Source organism: Pyrgilauda ruficollis, unplaced genomic scaffold (assembly GCF_017590135.1).
Source record: "Pyrgilauda ruficollis isolate IOZ18807 unplaced genomic scaffold, ASM1759013v1 scaffold145, whole genome shotgun sequence".
NCBI classification, from domain to species: Eukaryota; Metazoa; Chordata; class Aves; order Passeriformes; family Passeridae; genus Pyrgilauda; species Pyrgilauda ruficollis.
Window position 1 is genome coordinate 351,289 of NW_024513099.1, and position 20,011 is coordinate 371,299.

A 20,011-nucleotide genomic window follows, 5' to 3' on the forward strand; every position below is an offset into this window, starting at 1 on the left:
TACTGATTTCAAATCTATCAAGAACTTATCTTGGTACCCATTTTTAGGAATGTTTAAATGTGTTGAATGGAATCCACTAAATGGAATATCACCATATCAAGCAAAACAGGTCTTTTTAAAGTCACTCTCCTGTGGTTGATGTACTTCTATTTATACTAGTTACTCTTCATACAATTGCCAGTGTGTTGGATGATGCTTTTAGCAACAAGGGAATTACATAGATGCAGGTATAAGAGATACTCTGCTTTTGACTTGAGCTTACAAGTGCAAGGTTAAACAGGTACTGTAGAGCTGTTATGTTTCTCTAGGGATTAGAGAACACTGTGTCCAGGGAGCCTGTGTCTTGCCATTTCATCAGACCCAGTTAGACAAAATGACTTTGCTTTGTCCTTCCTTCTGAGCAGTAATTTTAATTTGCAGGATGGCTGAGGGGGCCTGCACCTCCACTAGAATAATACATATACAGAAAAGGATCAAAATTACTGAACCTTGTGATACACAGCCAGGAGGTGAGAGAAAGGGGAAAAAGCACTTTCTTTCCTGCCTCTTCCCTTGTATCCCCATCCAGCCAGCATGGTTGATCACTTGTCAGTGCTGGTGAGAGATGGTAAGTCACTGCCTGTATTCTGCAGTGCTGGCAGGGCAGTGTGCCTTTTTGAGAGAGAAAACTCCATTGAAGTAAGTGTGTGCTAAACAGGACAAAGTACTTAGCTATGTACAGCAGCTGGAAAGGCTGAGACCCACATTGGTGTAATGAGAGCAAAGCCCAAGCACTAGTTTGGGCAAAGGCTATCCTATGTTATTGAAAGAAATGTCAGTAAGAAATATAGCCACCTCATGTATTCATGGAGGGAACAAAAGCCATATGGCAATTTCTTCAGCATTCAAGATAGGAAAGAGGAGTCACTGAAAGAGTCATATACAATCTAACCACCCGGGAGGAAAGTGTTTTTCCTTCTTCAGCTGATTGGTGTCCCTTGGAAACATCTGGTCTTGCTCCTGAGTTTCTTTGATGACAGCATAAATGGTGCTACATAATGCACCTTTTCTGTAGCATTGTTTCTTGGGTCTCTGTTGTGGGAGTCACATTTTCCTTTTCTCTGCATGTTGTGTTCTGATAATCTTATTTGTTCTGTCTGTGGTGTATCTGCTTCTGATGCTTTCTTATTTATCTCTGGATTTTTTTCTGGCTTTCTGATGGACTTACTGAGGAAGGATTGGTAATACTAATTGCATTTGCAAGGAAGATACTATCAATTCATAGTTTTTACTTTTACAGTGATGGCTACATTTACTCAAGTAGCAGTCATTCTGGGTTTGCTCATACATTGTTGATTCACATAAAAAAATGGAAGGCCTAATTTCGACATAGGGCCTGATGTTCTGTGTAATACAGTAATACAAAATTTATCTTGGTAATTACATCGTCCAGTTTGTGGTAGACATCTTGGACTTGCAAGTTCTATTGTTTAGAAATTGATGACTCATCTGGCATTGGCTGCTGGCATCCTTCTCACTTGGGTGCTGTTCAGGCTGTTCTGCTGTCCTCTGTTAATTTTCTGAGTACTTCAGTCTGTTTCTGCTCTTTGTATGGTCCATCTGTACACATGGGGAAAGGACCTTTGGCTTTCACTACATTTTAATTGGGAATTCTCCATTTATATTTTAAAAATTCAAACCCGGGCTATGTTAAATCTAATTTTGGTGATTCCTGTTGAAGAGTTTGTCTTGAATCCTCGCTATGAGCTTTGTGCTTTGGAGTTTTTTCCCCAAGCCTTTTTCCAGCTGAAGTAAACTTTATTTTGCTATTAACCTCGCTGGGAGGAGGGGCAGCCATGACATTGTATTCCTTTATTTTGTGTTACAGCATATATGATTCTAGTTTTAAAAAGCATATTTCAGAATACAGATGAATGTTACTGGTTGATGCCAATGTGTAATATGTCCCCTCCACCATTTTTGTTGTTTATTGTTATCTTAAACAGAGGCATTTGGAGATTTTTTTTCTCCATCAAGTTCCTCAGCAGTTAAAATTGCTCAGAGAAGGTAAATAATTTAAAGACATGAATTTCTAAAGGCAGTTAATATTTCACATTGTAGATTGATCTGACAGTAATGTGTTTATAAATGTTATGCTGAATGTTCCAATTTAATCAAATTTATTTTTTGGCTTGCATGTTTTTATTAGAATCACTGTGAAAAGTGGTTATTGTCTGACTTACATTAAAGTTTCAGATTATGTTTTTGATGTCTCTTATTTGTTTTTCTTAAGAAAAGTTCAATGTCTTGAAGCATGCCACATGGAATGGTAGTAGAATTTGCTTTTCACATATCTATCCCTATGCTTTAATTTTGAATGCCCATGTATTTTGTTTAATTTCTGCATTTGTATTTTTTATGTACATTTTGCATCTCAGTTGCTTTTTTGCAAAAGTTGAAATATATTCTGCAATATCTCTGCTGCTCTGCTTCTCAGTAGAGTGAAGGTGGTTGGTTGTCCTTCTGTATTTAATCACCTGTCTGAAAGCAGAGTAAGAAAACAAGAAGAGCATGCCTATTTGCATGCCTGTGTCATGTCAGGGACATAAGAGAGTTACTTCCTATCCCTGGGCATGGTGCTTAGTGTTATAGTCTAACCTTTAGCATACAAGGCTAGTTTCTGCTATGATGTGCACAATAAATTGCCAATACATTGTGATGGATTTTTTTTTAAATTTATTTTTGTGGTAAAGAACAAAATACTGAATATAATAAGTGTACCTGATAGTTAGGTATTAAGTCATGGCCTGTGTAATTTTATTGGAAGTTTATTACAGTGCAGGCACATTTAATGGTGAATGCATATCCCTGTATGTGAAATCACCACTGATGTAATGAGAAGGGAAGGCTGTGATTAATCTGCCAGTGTAAAAGTAACAGGCACTCATATACTTTATATTATTACACGCAGCCTGTGTATTCAAAGCTGGGAAATTATCACCCTCCTTTGCATTAATAAAGATGTCAGTGACCAGGGATGTATCTGTGACAGGAAGGGCTCAGGAACCTTACCCTGGACTTATCTGTTTGCTCTTTAAGGCTCAAGTGGCTTACATAGGTGGGAATGTGTGAGGCTGCCAAAAGCCATTGCCAGCACAAAGCCTGGTCCAGCTTGTGACAGGATGCCTCTTGTTGGAACCCAGGATACCCCTCTGGGTGCCCTGGATGACATGTGCCCCTGGCAGTGGGCTGGGGAGTCCTGGCAGGAAGCCAAAGACACTTGGGATTTCGATCTTAACCCATGGAGCAAATTACCAACCTTGTATGAAGAATCACAAGTCACAGAAGTTTAAGTAGAGTAATAATGAATTAATCACTGGGTGAAAAATGGATTTCTGGTGATTTTACTATAGGGGGTCTGGGAGGCAAGATGGAGGGATGCTGTCCTATTCTTCTTCCTTCTTCCTAGCCTCCATCTTCTGCTAACATGTGGTGATGTTGGCACATTTGGAGTGGTTTAGAATAGAAGTAGACGGTCTAAACAAAGGTGATAGATATTGGAAAATAATGATAAATAAAGTACATGTAGTTCATAGTATAAAACATTGACACCAGCCCAGGGGTGGGCAGAGCAGACCTCTGTGGGTCTGAGAAAAAATATTTTAGATGATAAACAATAAACAACCTTGTGAACCAGAGCCAACTTGGTTCTTCGACCATTGGGCTGGGAAAAAGGGACTCTCGGGGTCATCTTGGACGCAGGGAACGTGAGAATCTCTTTGCCAGGGAAAAGGCAGGACAAGTAGCAGCAGCTATGTGGTGTGTCAGGACAGGTGAGGGCAGGTCAAGCAACCTGCTGAGTGCCTGAGGCCCTTGTGACATTGCCGCAAGGTTGTGAAGAGACACAAAACTTGTCTAGAATTACTTGCATCAGCAAGTAATTTTGGCATTGACCAAATAAATTGCCTTTTAGCCTGTTCATTGTTTCGCCTGTGTATAGGGGTACCTATATATACCTGAGGTTTTCCTCTTGGACACTTGTCTATGCTCCAGGATCTTTAGTTGGTGGAGCAAGAGAACTGTAATGGCAAAAGGCTCCTAGCTTGACATGGGGGGCAGCACAGTGAAAGCAACCCCCAAAGGTATTTTTGTTGCAAACCAAGAGAATTAGAGAAGCAATCAGGTGTGCTGAGAAGGGATAAGGAAGAAGCAGGCTGTCCAGACTGTCGCTGTGAAACAGTTATAGGCTGGGGTAGCACCAAGGTCGGTCCAGGCATAGCAGAGTCAGGCTCTATGAGATTATGGAGCCCAGCACTAATGGCAGCCTTTCCAATCTAGCCTCCTTTTTAATTAAACTGTAAATGCCAAAATATTCTGTTCTTTTTCTCTTTTTTTTTCTTGTTGATACTTCTTAGGGTGCATATAGACTATGGTGAGCTTTATGGAGAACAGGACAGAGAACCTGAGAAAAAAAGCAGATACTGACCAGCACTGCTAGCCAAGGTAGTTCACAGCAGAGCCCAGATATGCAAGTAAAGCAAAATATACCTCTTTTTTAGAGTAGGTGGATTTGAGAGATGTTGTAATTTAACCTCCAGATCTTCTCAGACTCTAGTCCGAGATTATAGGAGAAAAGCATGTCTAGGTGCTCCCTGGTAGTCAGAAAGGAAAGGCTGCCATGGAAAAAGAGCCTGAAGTGTGTGCAACAGGCAGAGAAAGCTCTTTGGTTCCTGGAACACACTGAGATTCATTAGTTTTTGAAGAACAGCTGAAAAATGTGTTTTTGTTGGGGGGAGGTGGGGGTGCAGCTATAAGTGTGCATGCTTGCCATGCAGCTCAAAATTACAGCCCGTAAATAGATGTACATACTTAACCTCCTAGAAGGGCTGTAGCTTCCTGCTGTAGTACAATAAAAATAGTAATACTTACCATTTAGCTTGTGCTTTCTATTTTCAAAGCTGTGCCAGTGTTAAAGGCATTAAAAAGGAGAAAGATCTCCTGCCCATTTATTTCATTAGGTATTTCAATGTAAAGCGAGCGGGTGATTGTGAACAGGATATGGTGAGTTTTTCAATTTCGGGGGGGGAAGGGGGGACGGGACAGTGCTATTTTGCATGCTCCCTGGAATAAAAGGAGATTCAAACCCTTCTATTCTGGCAGCGGGGGCACGACATCTTTCAGGTTTCTTCCAGGAGCGACTCTCACAGGGGAGCCGATTTCTTCTCGGATCTGACCACCACAGCCCTCAGTAATTATAGCAGCGTCTGAATTCTGAGCTAAAAACAGAAGTGCAGCATGTGCCTATTCCCCATGATTCAGAAAGCAGGAAATTGAAAGAGCCTGACTGAGAGGAGAGGGAGGGCAAAGCAATAGACACATCCAATATTTGTCTGAAACCTGCTACGCTTGGGACGCCGGAGCTGTCATCTGCCGGCGCCGATTCTGCGTGCAGCCTCAGCCGAGCCTGATTGGGCGTAGTGGCACCGAAGGCAAGGGAGGAGAGGCGGCTGGGCTCGCCGCACCGAAATGTAAACAGTGCGAAGCTAGAGGGAGCGCAGCGCCTTCCTGCTCCGAGGAGCAGGCAGCTGGCTTCAGGCTGCCCCGGCTCCGGCAGGGACCTCCGGCGGCAGGTCTAGCTGTGTCCGGCTCGATGAACAAAACCAGGCACTTCGGAGGATCTCCTGCCTGTGGATGTAAATAGGGGGCAATCGGGATGAGCTAGCTTTCTCCGCCGGCGCCGCAGCTCCTTCGTGCTCCGCGCCGCAGCTGGGACAGGGCGATGGACATGAACATGAAGAAGTTCACAGTGCGCCGCTTCTTCTCCGTCTATCTCCGCAAAAAGTCTCGGTCAAAGAGCTCGAGCCTAAGTAGATTTGAGGTAAAATTCGCCTTAACTTTGTTAAATGTAGCAAATGCTGTTAGGTGCAGGTAGCGGAGGTACAAGATAATATCTGCATTTACTGATGTGATAAGTAGTTAAAGGTGCTCTTTCCCCGGAGATGGTGATATTCTCACCTAGTGTTCTTTGTTTCAGTGTAATTCAGTGCTTTTTCTCGGTAGTATTCAATATATTGCATAATATATGTAGTGTGTTGCCAAGAGTCCTTTTATCAGTCCTGCAGGGGAGGAGGAACCTGGTTCTGGACGTCGTGAAGTTGTAGGAAATAATTACACATCCACTTAAATTAGCACAAATAACACCATAGTTTGAAATAGCCTCATATTTTAATCTCCCCCTGCACACGTACCATTCTTTCTTAGTGCTAGGTTTCAAAATTAATCAGTTTGCTAGTGCCTTTCATATATATGTGGTATGTTAGACAGGGATTCTCTTGATTACTTCTCCATAGGTTTTCATGTTTGCACATATTTTTTGCATTTATCTTCTGTCCCATACATCTCTCCTGGTATTTTTAATTTACTTTGTTTTAGGAGAAGTTGTTCTTTAGGAGCTGTGAGGACAATGTCAAATTAAACATTTCATGATTTAGCAGGGTGGGGAGATGAAGGCAGTTCAAGTAGGAGGTATTAGCAAATTGGAATGTGTGAAGGGTTATAACCCGGATTTCTGCCTGCCTTCCTCAAACCACTGTTCTTCAGCCCTGTATTTGGAGCTGTGAATAGTCGGCAGGATGTGAGATCAGTTGAATAGATGTCAGTTATTTTCATGTTGTTCACTTTACCATTGCAGATGATCTGCAAACTCTGCATTAATATAGAGGTAAATGGGGCCTGATCCCCTTCTGTCTCACATTTATTTTGTGCTGGTGTACTTCAATTGACCTCTGAGGAGTTACTCTAATTTGCACTGGTACTCCCAGGAGGAGGATTAGTTTTATGCTGTGTGAATACATTTTGAAACATTATTACCTTAGTGTCCTATTTAAAGCCCCAGGTAATTGTTTGAATATAAACTTTTTCATGTATCATTTCTTAAACCGGGCATGCTGAAAAGCAGTTTTTCACCTGTGTGTTTTGTTGGTTTTTATTTTCTTTCCTAATTCTTTAAAATCAACTTTCTTTATCATGTAAATTTTTATTTTCATCATCAAACAGACATGCTATGCATTTAAAATAAACTAATAACTCCCTCCTTGGAACAGTCACATCCCAGTAGGATTGAGGGGAGAGATGGGGATACCTTTCCTTTCCTGACTGTGTAGTCAGAATCACAGAGCTTAAGCTAGAATAAATGTTCCGTGTAACACATTGTAATTTTTCTAAGCTCGTGCTCCAACAGAGACAAGTAGACCTGGAGTTACTTAAAGGAGTTCTGAGACAAATGAGTGTCTTCACAGGCCAGCAGTGTCAGGATGGGATGGTAGGAGGGGAGTTGGTTTGGAGAGAGCAGAGCCCCACCAGACCTCTTAACTACTCATTTGACAGTGCCATAGTCCGGGAGAAACAGATTCCACCATACTAATTATTTAACTTACTGGATAATCCAGTGTGAATGACCAGTATGACTCAGCACTTGTATCAGGCTAGACTCTTGCTTCACTTACAAAAAAAGAAGACGAAGTCTTTGCAATCCCTTTGACCACCAGTGTTGAATTTATTGGACTTTTCTCAATAACTATGAAATAGTTTTCCCTTATGTGAGTTGTATGTTAATGATTTTTTTCTGATTTTAAATAATTTGCATCAAGAAGCAACCTGATACATATCTTGTCACACATGTAGCTTCAGAGCATTTCATCCACTTTCCTCCTTTCTTCTCTGGCTTGTCAGTAATGACCAACTTGATGCAAAGTGGCTCAATATTATAATGGAGTGGAGAATAGGGGCTGTTCCAGCTATAAAGAAAAAATTATTCATAAAATCTGTTCTGCTATTTAAGTGTGAAAATCATCAGAAATGTTACTTCTCTGGGCAGAGGGCGACGGCCAAACATGAACATCAAGTCTCCTCTGTGGTTCTCATCCCTGAGTATTTCCTTGTATAGATTTGTAATTGCAGGCTAACAAGTGCTTATCAGACAAACAGAAAGTGTGAGGAAGCCTGTTAGATGGTTTTTTAGAAGTGAGACTATTCTTCATCCTAGAGGGTAGATATTTTTAAAGATGCAGTAAAAAGATACAGGTTGTTACATCATGGAATGAGTAAAAGTAAAATAAAGAAATTTGGAAAAAACACATAGGGCATTGCTTTGCTTAGTGTGCATTAGCTAATGTACCTGGCAGAAATTGTGTTGCACAATGTCATTTAAAATTTGGAGGGGAGCTGTTTTTACTAGGTTGTGTGGGATTTTTGTTATGTTGTTCTTTTGGCAAGTTGGAAAGTAGGGTTGAAGGGCTTAAGGTAGATACTCCTAGGCTCAAGGATTTAATATGCTTAAAATACCACTATTAGAGTAGATTCAAAAATAATACAGTATTAGTTATTAATATCATGATTAATTACTTTTTCTGCTGTGGTATTCTACACTTCATATTCACTTGTAATGACAGTGGTAGCTTATAGGGCCAGGATACAGCTGCAGAAAAGGACTTAGCAAATCACAGCATGTAACCTGACCTTTACTTGATTGTTTCAGATGCCAATGTCATTGCTATACCTGAAACAACAAGATGATCACCTTGTGTAAACAGCTGGGTTTCACACTTTGTCCTGCTAAAAGAAGCAGAGTGCACTCTGGTAAATGAGATGGTATTAGGGTTTAATTTCATCTTGCCTAAAATTCATGCCCTTTTTATTATTCTGGAAAAAACTGGCTGGAATTTGAATTTATTTGGCTACAGTTTAGGGGTTTCAGTTTATATTATTTTTCAGTATGGACTGCATTGCCCTTCATTTAAAAGGTATCTAGTGATGTAATTTCATTGAAGTGCAGAGCAAAGTTTTGCCCTTCTGCATGCACAGAGTTCTGATTGAAGTCAGCTGAAGATCTAGCAAAGTCAATGGGAACTGCACGTGTGCATCTGAGAAAGGGCTTTGTTTATGGATCTTGCTGAGTGTTGATGAACATGGATGTGAAACCATCAGGATAAAGTACACGCAGTGGGGATCTGCTGAAGACTTTGAGACCCGGTGGAATGCCTCTTATTGCAGTGAGCAATATCCTTGATTTATAAATCAAAATTTAAATATGCCATTGGAATAAGCTAGGAAATACCCAAGCTTATAAAGAATTTGATAATATTTATTCCAATGATGCAGGAGCGTATTTTTTTTTCTTTTGCGAAAACAACCAATTAAAACATTGTCTTTTATTCTTTTTGGAGATGTTTCTGACTTTTGTGTTTCTGACATATTTTTAATTCATTATTCTTCTGCTTTAATTCTTCTAATTCGCTTTTAGTTTTACTGGTAATGATGAATCCAAATTATGTTTACTCTATGTATGGGGCTTAGAGCCTAGCAGAGTTCTTGGAATTAATTCACAATTAATTTGGAGCCTGGTGTGCTTTGGCATGATCAGTTTCAGAGGCAGGATCTCCTATGGATGATTCAAGCATAGGTCCTCCTTTGGTTCCAGCACTGGCACATAGGAAATGGAAGCGAGCCTATGCAGGCTTGAAAGTAGTAGTGTAGGACTGGCACTGGCTTTGTAATACTTTGTTATGAGAGACTTTTGGTTCTAATTTTAGGCTCTGATTCTGATTTCCTACAAGCTAAAGTTACAGCAGTTACAGCAGCCTTAGGAAAGAGCCCACAAAATGCTGAGCTAGACTGTTCCTTTTCCACAGTGGGCTGAAGCAACAACGCTTTGCTTGCAAACACTTGTGAATTCTTTTGCACTTGTATAAAGAGCAATTCTGTTCCTTATCAGCAGTATGTGCTTTATTATTTTTTATTATTTTCATAGTTACTCACTTGGTAGAGGAATAGAGTTCTTCTGTCAAATGTTAGCCAGAATAAAGGCAAGTTAAAGAAAGGAGATGGGGATTATCAACCCAAGAACATCTCTACAAGGTGTAAGTCCTGAGGCAGCTTTAGTTTTCACTTTTTTCCCCCTGTGGTAATGATAATCTTTTTGATGTGTGTTCTTGCTACAGCAGAAGGTACCGACTCCATTGTAGTGTCTGACTTCCCCCAGCTGCAGGCAAGACTTTTACGAGGAAATGCTGCAGTTCTTGTAGTCTTGCAAGGCTTGCTGGGGGGAAGGGAGGCAGGGAGGGGAAAGAGAGCAAGAGCAGGAGGAGCGTGTAGTCCCTCAGCTAGGTCACTTGAGGAGCCAGGAAACCCATTTTTCAGGCTCATATTGACAACTTGCTGTGTCATTACAGATGGTTCAGACCTTTATGCTTTGCATTTCCCATTTGAAAAAAGGAAAATTATGATAAATATTCAAGTCCTTTGTTACTATTCTACCTATTTACCTTGGGTTTGGGGGCAATACTCATATGTGTACACTTTAGTAATAAAGGAATTGCTCCAATTCCCCAGCTGCTTCTGACTTTATCCCAAATAAAAGTCTCATGTGCCTCTCTATGTACTCCTTCCAACAAGCATCAAATTAACTGCTGAGGTGCAGAAAGGGAAAATTAAGCAGGTAGATGTAGGGATAACTAATACACAGGAAAATCACAGAAAATTGGGACTGGAAGGCATCTAAAAACCCTTGATTTGGACCCCTCTTCCTCCTTAGGAAGCATCAGCTATATCTATACTCTTCCAGGAAAGACATTTTTCTAACCTCTTACTGAAAGCCTCCAGTGGTAAATGCCCATAACCTCTCTATGTGGTATATTTTGCATCATTATCCTTAGCATCTGAGGGTTTTCCTAACATCTAACACAAGTTTCCTTAAGACAGTTTAAGCCTGTGTCTTGTTGTTCTTCCCACTGTAACTGTGAAAAGGAGTTTCCTTTTCTTTGCAGGATGATTTTTATGCATTTGGAAACTGTTCAGGTCCCTTTTCTCAGTCTTTTTGGAAGGGTGGGAAAAATGTCTTTTCTCCTTTTTGAAAGTTAGGGATTTCCAGGAGCAAGACCCTGGGCCAGTTACAGTGACATTGTTCCTTTTTTGGATGCTAGTTGTCCCTTGTAAAATCAGTTATATCTCAAAGGCCCCTACCCTGCCAAAGACCCATCCAAATTGTCATTTTATTCTCCATTTCCACCATCTCAGGGTCTGCATGATTCCTTCATCTGATGGTATTTGGCATCCAAGGCAGTGCTGACAGAGTTGATCCATGGGCTCTGGTGTCAGATGAATTCAGACATAGACTGCACAACTAAATGCAGGCTCTGGTGACATAGCCAGGGTACATGAATATTTGGGCATAGAGCAGGGGTATGGGATCATCATATAACAGAAGAGGTCTTCATTTCATTGTGAGATGTCCTGTCTGATCCTCAGATGAGATCCACACATGCCTACAAACCAGTGGTGGAATGACTGAAAGGGAGAGGGCAGTGCCCTTCCACTCTCTGAGCCAGGTAGTGCCCTGGTTCCCTGTGCCTGGAGCATCTGTGTGTGGGTGTACAGGAGATGAAAAGCTGAATGGTTATGCATTGCAATTATTACTAAAGAATAATCTGAAAGCAAGACTTTATGTTAGATTATTTCTGTGACACAGTTAAAACCAATTCATATCACTAGATTTGAAATTTTTAAAGTATTTAGTGTGTGCAGATGTTAAATAAAACATACTTCAGAAGTTTTTTTATAACATTTCATTATGCTGTAAAAACTTGAAGCTCTTTTCTGGCAAGCAAAATCACTTATTTTTTGTTCCAAAACAAATTCCTTACTTTCAATTAAATCAACACTATTAGAATAGCTAAACCAAGATGTTTTCAAAATGCAAATGATTTTCATGTGTTGGCATTGTATGGCTGATTTCAAACACACGGCAGTGCCTAAATTTGAAAGAATGGAGAAGATGATGTATCTGTTCTTGTTTTTAAGATTCTTGCACCCTTGAGAGTTGCCTTCTCTGTATGTGGCAACCAATGAAATAGACATAAAAGGAGGCAAGGAAAGTGTGCTAGTTAATCTTAGCTCTTGCTTCCGTATTCTGTCAACTTCTCTTCAAATTCTCCTTCCAAAGGAGGACCACATGGTTGGGCTTACTCAAGAAATGGGTGAAACAGAAAACACACAGAAAAGTGCTGTGTGTTGTAAAGGCAAGTCCCTATTGAAGTAGGCATAAAATAATCCTCTCAGTCTCTCCAGCACTGTGAAGTTGCCTAGGTTTATGGTGATAATACTGTTCTGTTTCTCTTATTTAATCCTCTTTTTTTCATGGTGAAGTTTTAGCAATTGTAAGGCAAAAAATACATAAAGCTATTAAAGCAGGAGTTGGGTCAAACTAAGCTGAAGAGGATTGGGGGTAGGCTTTGCCTTCTCCTTTAAAAAGTTTTAATGTGCATTATCCTTAGCTTTGTGGCTAAATCAAGCCATTATGTCATAAGGATAAGCACTTTGGGGGCATTTTCTCTGGTCTGAAAAAGGACAGCTGTGTGTACCATGTTAACTACAAACTGATCCAAGACAAAGAAAAATCACCCATGTTAACAGAGCTGAAGACAAACCAGTTTCTCAAAATCAGTTGCTGAGATTTGTTTTTTTCCCCATGATTTCAAGTTTTTATGCATTTGTGGAATTGAAGAATCCATACTAAAAACATACTTCAAGTGCACCTACTTTTTTTTTTTCCATAATTTTGCAGAAAAGTTAATGTCACAACATAATATACCAAGCAGCAATGCTGATAAGGATGGTGGGCCACAGAACTTACTGTCTGCAAAGTGGAAACTATTTATTCACCTGCTTTCCCCTGTTCCACCAGTACAATTATGGCAGCATCCAGATGTCTTCTTTTCTCTTCCTACGGCTGTTCATGCCATGGGTGCTACACCATCCCTTCTCACACAGCAGAGGAGCTCCATCTGTATTTGCTTTTCTCTGAAAGACTGTGTGCTGAAAAAAAGGCCTAATGGCATCTTTTGCCTGATGCTATGAAATGAATTTCTGAAAGTCTTCTCTGCAACAGGGACTTTTATATTCTAGCAAACAAATTTTTCATTTTTCCCAGACAGGAAAACCCATATGGGACATTAGAAGGAATACTGTTAATGATTCTGAGGATTGTCACTTCCAAAGCACAGACTACCTCTTGTGATTATCTGCCAAAAGTTACATGTGTTATCCCAACTGCCTTTTTGAAAATCTTCTCCCAACATCAGGACAAAGCTTACATACCAGTTTACTCTTGGAGATGGGTATTCCGCTGTGAAAGGATGTAAGTTACCCATAACAAAGATAAATTATGTTAATGGTGCCAATTGAAATTTTTCCCTTGCTTGGTTTAAAAGCATTTTTTTCTCTCTCTAACAAGTTGTAAAAAAAGCCATAAAATTAATTTGAGTAATGTTTGTATTGAAAGAAATGCTATAATAGGCAGACAATTGTGATGTTTTAGGAGGAGTTGTTTCCCTGGAGTTGTAAGGAAAGTTTTAAGGTTTTGACTTGGTGTTTCTATCTTTCTCATAATATGTGTCAAATGAGTGAATTTAAACTGTAATCTTTTCCAATGCAGATGGATTAATTTCAAAAACATAACTTTTATGAAGAGTCTTATTTATGAAAAACAGATTAGTCCTTTGCTTCTGCTGTTGACCACTTATTCTTCTATTGATCAGTTTAGGGTTTGCTTTTTGCCTCCTTTTTTGTGTTCATCTCTTCCTCCCTGTTGTTAACTTCAATCTCCCACTGAAAGCACCTTGCCCTTGTAGCAAACCACTGCAAACCTATGTGATTCAAAAGAAAAGCAAATCAGATTACTCTTTTTCCCTCCCCGGAACTGTAATGAGATCTAAATCAGAAGAAAACTTGTATTGCTTTTATTGGGACACTTGACACCATAGCAGACTGGCATTGTTGTTGATAGTGCAGCATTCCTTCCTCATTTCCAAAACCTGAGATATAGCAGATTGCTTTAACATCCTACTTTAGGTAAACTTCCATGACTTCTCTGTCTTCTGGCTGGTGGCCTCAAGTTGCCAACAAGGACTATAAAAAACAAACAAACAAAAAACCCCCATGTAGTTTAATGTTTAAGCACATCTTGTATTATTACCAACTTCTGGGCTAGCACAAAATGAGTGTCCTTATAACTGAATGTGTAAAAGAGGGTTATCCCCTCGTCAAGCCTGTGAACCTAGAAGGCTAAATTTGATAGTGTTGGAAGGTAGAGTGCCTGTGGTAATACATCTAGATCTGAAATCACGGTATTTTATCCCTGTGGCCTCTAAAATATATTGAGACTGTCAAATCAGCAATCTCTGTTTTTCTCAGTGTAATTCAAACTCTTCTCTTGGATCTTAGAGTGTCTTGTTCTTTCTTCCTAAACTAAGAACTCTTCAAGGCATATTTATTAAATAAAAGCAGCAAAGTGAATATTGAACTGCTGATGTTCCCAGCTAGTAGTGGATGAACAAGGTATTCTGTTAATCCTGCAGGGATGCAAACCAAAATGTCAGAGTATTACATTGGTTTTCCTTTACTTTTCTGAAATGGTGATGTGTCAGTGTGCTGTGTGTCTGCCATGTAGTCATCTATGTGAACACAGCAAATTTACTGAAAAACTGAATTGTTGATTTGGATTCATTTTTAGCCTAGGTCCCTAAAAAAATGAGGCTTTATACATGTCCCCACAACCCTTTCTGGCCCTTTGCTTTGACAGCACTATCAAATTTAACAGAGAAAGGGAGAAAAAAAATAGTGTTGTGGATGACATAATGTTCCTGTAAGATTCTTGAAAATATGGGCCTAGAGAAAGGACAACATTGCTACTTCAAAATGAAGGAAGGGGGAGTGGGAGTAAATTTCTTTGCCACTAAAGAAACCAAACAGAGGGAGATGGTGGGAGAGAAGGGGACATCTTGATAACAAATGGGGATTTCTTACTCCGCTCTTTTCAGAATATTACTAGACTTTGATGCCAGGAAGGAAAATAAGATTTTTTTCATGAGAAGTGTGTTTGGATTTGCTGCAGAAACAAGTGGATTTGTCTATTTACCTGTGTAAATATTTGGACTTTGAAATACTATAGTCCCCAGCAATGATGTCATTTATCATAATAGTACTGTCTTTTACTGATGTTTTTCCCTTATGATGAAGTAAGCAAGTTCTTTTGTTTTAGCAGTTACTGCTTCTGATGTAATGGGCGAGGCAGAAGGAGTCACTAGCAGTACTATTTTATCAAGGTTACTGAGATGCTTTTGCTATAAGGTGCAGGCAATGTAGTATAATACTGTTTTTTTTCCCTTTGGAATCCAGTGATCATCTTTGTGTGGAAATGCATTAAAGATATTTGATTGAAGTCACTTAAAACGTGATGTACCAAGGGGGGAAAAGAGGCATTTGTCTATAATTTATGGAGTAAAAAACTCACAGAACATAAAAAAAATTTACTAATTTATCAGTAGAATTATTTTAAAAATCCTATAGAAGTTAGTAGAAAATATAGGCTGCCAACAAATTAATCAGAAAAAATTATCATAGTATAACTTACAAGGTTTTAGAAACCTTGTTACAGAATTATAGTAGAATATCAGTGTTTGCTTGAAATAGCCTGTCATGCTAGCTCATTTTTGCTTTGATGACATGAATAATTAATTTCTTTGGATAAAAGTGGATATTTAGACTGGCAAGAGAGGATTTGCAGGTTCAATAATGAGTCCTCAGGCAGGAATATTTGAAGTAAGGAAGTCTGGGAAGAATATTTTTACTGATGCTGTAATTGAAATAATACATTATAAAATTGCTTTTAAATTCTGTTGCATATAACTAAACACTATCAAATTACTTAGTTTGGTGTCTCATATTTGCATGCTGAACAGTCAAGTGGGTCAATTTACCAAATTTTGATATTTTCTGATGTTTGCAGGATTTCTGCTTGGTGACACTTCACTTGGTAAAGCTACTAAATTTTTTAGCCAAGACCTGACTACATACCTGTGCCCCACAAACTGGAGTTAAAACTGATCACTTTTGCACAGCCTCTTTATAATTTGCCTCTGAATTGCAAATGAGACATCAATGCATACAGGAGAGAAGGGGACTTGTGTGGCCACGTATAACAAATGTTTTACACTAACCAGATTATGCACATCTTTTGAACAGACAGTCTGTTCTGTTGTTTGCAATAAAGGGAACATAAGCAAATAAAGTCTAGTGGTATTTGCTCTTTTTCAGGACAGTTTCTGAACAGGATTCAGATGATACAATTTCTAAGGAATATGTTGTAATTACAGCCGTATTTTGTGTGTGTATATATATGGCATTTACATGAGTAATGCATTTAACGATGTAAATACATATAATATGGCAGGTTTTCCATGGAAAATGCTACTAAGAGGATCAGAATTTGATCTCATAATACCCTTCACAGCCTCTCATTGACCCAGAGTGAAGGATTGTTTAGTTCTGGTGGTCACCAAACAGATCAGCAGCTCACATTTTTGCTGCTGACATTCCATTTGAACTGAAATTGCTAAAAAATAACGTATTTTTTTAAAATTTATGAAAATCTCTCCCCAAAATGACATTGTGCAACTTATTAAAAAAGGTTTTCTCCATTTCAGGGTTTAAATTCCTCTGAAAATGATTTTTAGTACATAAATGAACAATTTCTGACCTTGTTCCTTCCCTTTTGTTCTCAGGGTTGAGCCATTTTTCTATATTGTCTCCTGTCCCCACAGGTGTAGCTTTTTCCCTTTTGGTCTGTAAGAGGCTCTTCCTGTCCCTGAAAAGTGCTGCTAATGAAATCATCTTTTTCCCAGCTGCTTCAGATGCATCCTCTGTTCCACTGCTGAGGCCCATCCTGTAGACTAAGCCACTTACCTCCCCTTGTTTAAATATCTTATAAACAACCATTCTTGTGACTAACTGAAGAAAACAAGCAGATCATTTCATGCTGCAGACATACTTTCCTTGAAACATCTGTGGTTTTTCTGCTGCCCTCACTTCCACTCTGCAGCCCTTTCCTTTCTCATAGAAGAGAATGGCTTGGGTTGAAAGGGTCCTTAAACATCATCTTGTTTCAAATTCCCTGCCATGGCCAGAACACTTTTCACTAGACCAGATTGCTCAAAGCTGTATCCAACTTGGTCTTTAACATGTCTGGGGATGGGACATCCCTAACTTCTCTGGGCAGGCTGTTCCAGGGCCTCACCACCCTCACAATAAAGAATTTTTTCCTAATATCTTACCTAAATCTAGCCTCTTTCAGTTTAAAGTTATTATCTCTTGTTCTGTCACCACATATTCTCCCTTTCTGGTGTTGTACCGAAGACTGAGGAGCCCCTTGGGCCAGGGAATGTCTGCAGGTCATGGAGGGCAGCTCATCATTCCTATTTAAGTCCTAACTGCTGAGAGATGTTTTTCCTTTTGCACTGAAATTTTCTAATACACACTGTGCACCATCTACTAGTGACACACATGGCTTAAATATGAAATCACCAGTTGCATACCTCTTTGGTTTTTCAAATATCTGTGCTGCTTTACAAAGCCTTCTAGCTTTTCCTTTCACTGTTCATCATGCTAGGGAAGTTAATGGCTTGTACCCAAACCTCTCTCTGGGTTGCCAGTGCATTTATTAGCATAATGTTAAAGACTATGAGAATTTTTGATTCTGTATGATAATCAAAACTATCTGCATGATGATAATGGTAAAACTCCAAAACAAAATTCAGACATTCTTTTGGTTCAAATAATAAATGTGTGTTCTCCACTGTGCTCCATTAATTACTGATAAATAGCTCTCACAGAGAATACCCACACTGTCAAGCTTCCCCAGTGTTAGTACACCAGTGTTTTATTTCACAACCAGTCTGTTCACAAGCTACTTATTTTTCTTAGAAACTTGAAGATGGGAAACACTCCATTTATTTGTTGTGCAAATGACTCTGAGACCAGACAGACACTCCCTGCTCACTGCACTTTATTGAGTTCTTTATTGTGCCACCATGGTGAGCTCTTGTGCTCTTAACTGTCCTGATTTCAGTGGTACTGCAGCCACCTTCTAGAGAAGCAGGTTTATGCTTACTACTCCTACGCTAAAAGCACTTTGGTTTTGGACCAACCAACACTGAACTCCCCAGCAGTCTTTAAGTACACTTTTCCTAGAGCTTACTTTATGTATGCACTCTGGATTAATATTCAGGGGTTCCTGGTAGTTTGAGCAAAGACACACAAATACTGTAAGGTTTCCAAACCCAAAGAGTTTTATCTTATGGAGGGAAAAAAAAAAAAAAAAGTGCAGTGTCAGAATAAAGTTTGCATGTGTTTCCTTGCCTTTGTTTCTTCCCCTGCCTAGGTATTCTTGGGTTTTGATCAGGGTGCTCTAAGGGGTCTTATGGATTTATATTCAGATCTCTGCATCTGATGAATCTTAAAAAGTTTTTTATCTTACAAAGTCCTTCACAGCTTCCCATCCCAGATACTCCTCTGAAAGGATTTGTGCTCTGATCGCATTGTTTCTCTTCCTGAATAGTCACATTCCACAATACCCTTCTCTGGAGGGATGTATAAAGAGGAAAACAACTAAATATAGATCACAGAGAGAGAAGAAATAGAATGCAACAGTGTGCATAAAGCAAAGGACTGCTTGCACAGATGGTGTAGGGCCTAGAGGAAATGTGGAGGGGGAGAGTAAGAGAGAGGCATGAGAATGAACAGTGATGGGGAAAAAAATTACCTGTGGCATAAACTGTTCATGGGAAAAAGGAGGCAGGCAGAACATCCCTCTGTTGCCTGGGGCAATCTGTAATGAACTGGGTTAGCATGATCAGAGAACAGAGGCCAAATTAGACTTGAAATCTTGCTTCCTTCATGATTAGCTGCTGCCCTGATTAGAAGCTGGTCAGCAGAACAGTCTTGAATACTGCAGCCACCCCCTTGGGGCCAGCCCGCTTTGGTGGAGCAGAAGGCAGGGGAGGTCAGCCTTCATATTAAATAGAACATAAATATAATCTCATGGAATGGCACACCATGAGAAATTTAGGGAGGTGCTATTTCAGGCATCTTCCTGCCTTGGTCTATTACATTTTTTAGTTTTATTCTCTTATATATTAACACAAGTTGCTGACCCAGAGCAGTCTAACAGTCTCTGGTAAATAGACTGGCTTACAGGACAAAGAGGAACCTTACATCTCTCCTTCTCCTTCCTGCAGTCCTTACCCAGCTCTTACCCTTCCTGCCCAAGCAGGTGAGATGTGACTGTGGCACATTGCTGTGCCCTTACACATATGCAGTGGGACCCATCTGTATTCCCAGTTTCCACTTTCTCAGCAGACATGCGTTGCTTTGAGTGCCTCTGTAAATTGGGAGGATGAAGTGCTTCTGTGGTAAATTACCCCACTCTGCAGCAGTGGCAGCAGGTGGGAATGGGTGGCCGTGCTTCAGCAGCCTGCAGACAACACCCTAGTGTCTCAGCTCAAATCATGGACAAAGCAGGGCTGACATTGATACCCCAGGCTGTGGACTAGGGCAGTGATGGGCAGATCTCTATCTGTACTGCCTCTGACACGGGACTAGTAATTTTCAAGGGAGACGGAGGAACATATTTGATTGGGAAGCAGAAACATATTAGATTGCCATTCCTAAATCTGCAAAACCATGATGGTTGGAGCCTTGGTTCATTTTTGGAAGGATACAGAGAAATCTGTGTAAATGAAGACTGGATTTGAAACCTTCTGCTGCTTCTTTCTGTGCACAAATAGCTTCTCTACAAATAATATGTTGTCTGCCTTTCTATTCCCCAGCATTCTTCCAGCAGTTCTGCACAGGCTAGACAGTCAGTTGCTGATGACTTCTTTTTGGAATTGATGGTTATGTAGAGCTTTTTATATTGCCAAGCAATTTTATACTGTTTTGTTTTCTGGTCTATGTATAAGTCTGCAATTACTCATATTTTTTTTTTGTTTAGAAATGCATTTGGAAAAAAATTATAGTGACAAAAAATAGCCATCCAAAATCCCATTCTTCATTCTACCTTTTATTTGTGAAATGAGACACATGTTCATTTGAGGAAATTTTTTCTTGTTTGAGAAAGAATGAGGAAAAAAAGACCATTGTA

General features: G+C 39.7%; 1 protein-coding gene across 8 annotated transcripts in view; it reads left to right on the plus strand.

Annotated features, from left to right (window-relative positions):
• The window catches only part of RPS6KA2 (ribosomal protein S6 kinase A2), a 202,208-nt gene that overhangs the window by 39,791 nt on the left and 142,406 nt on the right, over window positions 1-20,011 (plus strand). For 5 of the 8 annotated variants that reach the window (XR_005954599.1, XR_005954600.1, XR_005954601.1 and 2 more), the window contains exon 1: window positions 5,407-5,857. The exons of 1 other annotated variant lie outside the window; for it this stretch is intronic. Coding sequence is in view for 3 of the 7 variants with exons in the window: in XM_041460560.1 (XP_041316494.1) it covers window positions 5,759-5,857 (99 nt within the window). In the remaining 4 variants the exon portion in view is untranslated. Of the gene's footprint in view, window positions 1-5,405; window positions 5,858-20,011 lie in introns of those variants that run through there. 2 more of the 8 variants (XM_041460562.1, XM_041460564.1) reach the window with 1 other exon arrangement.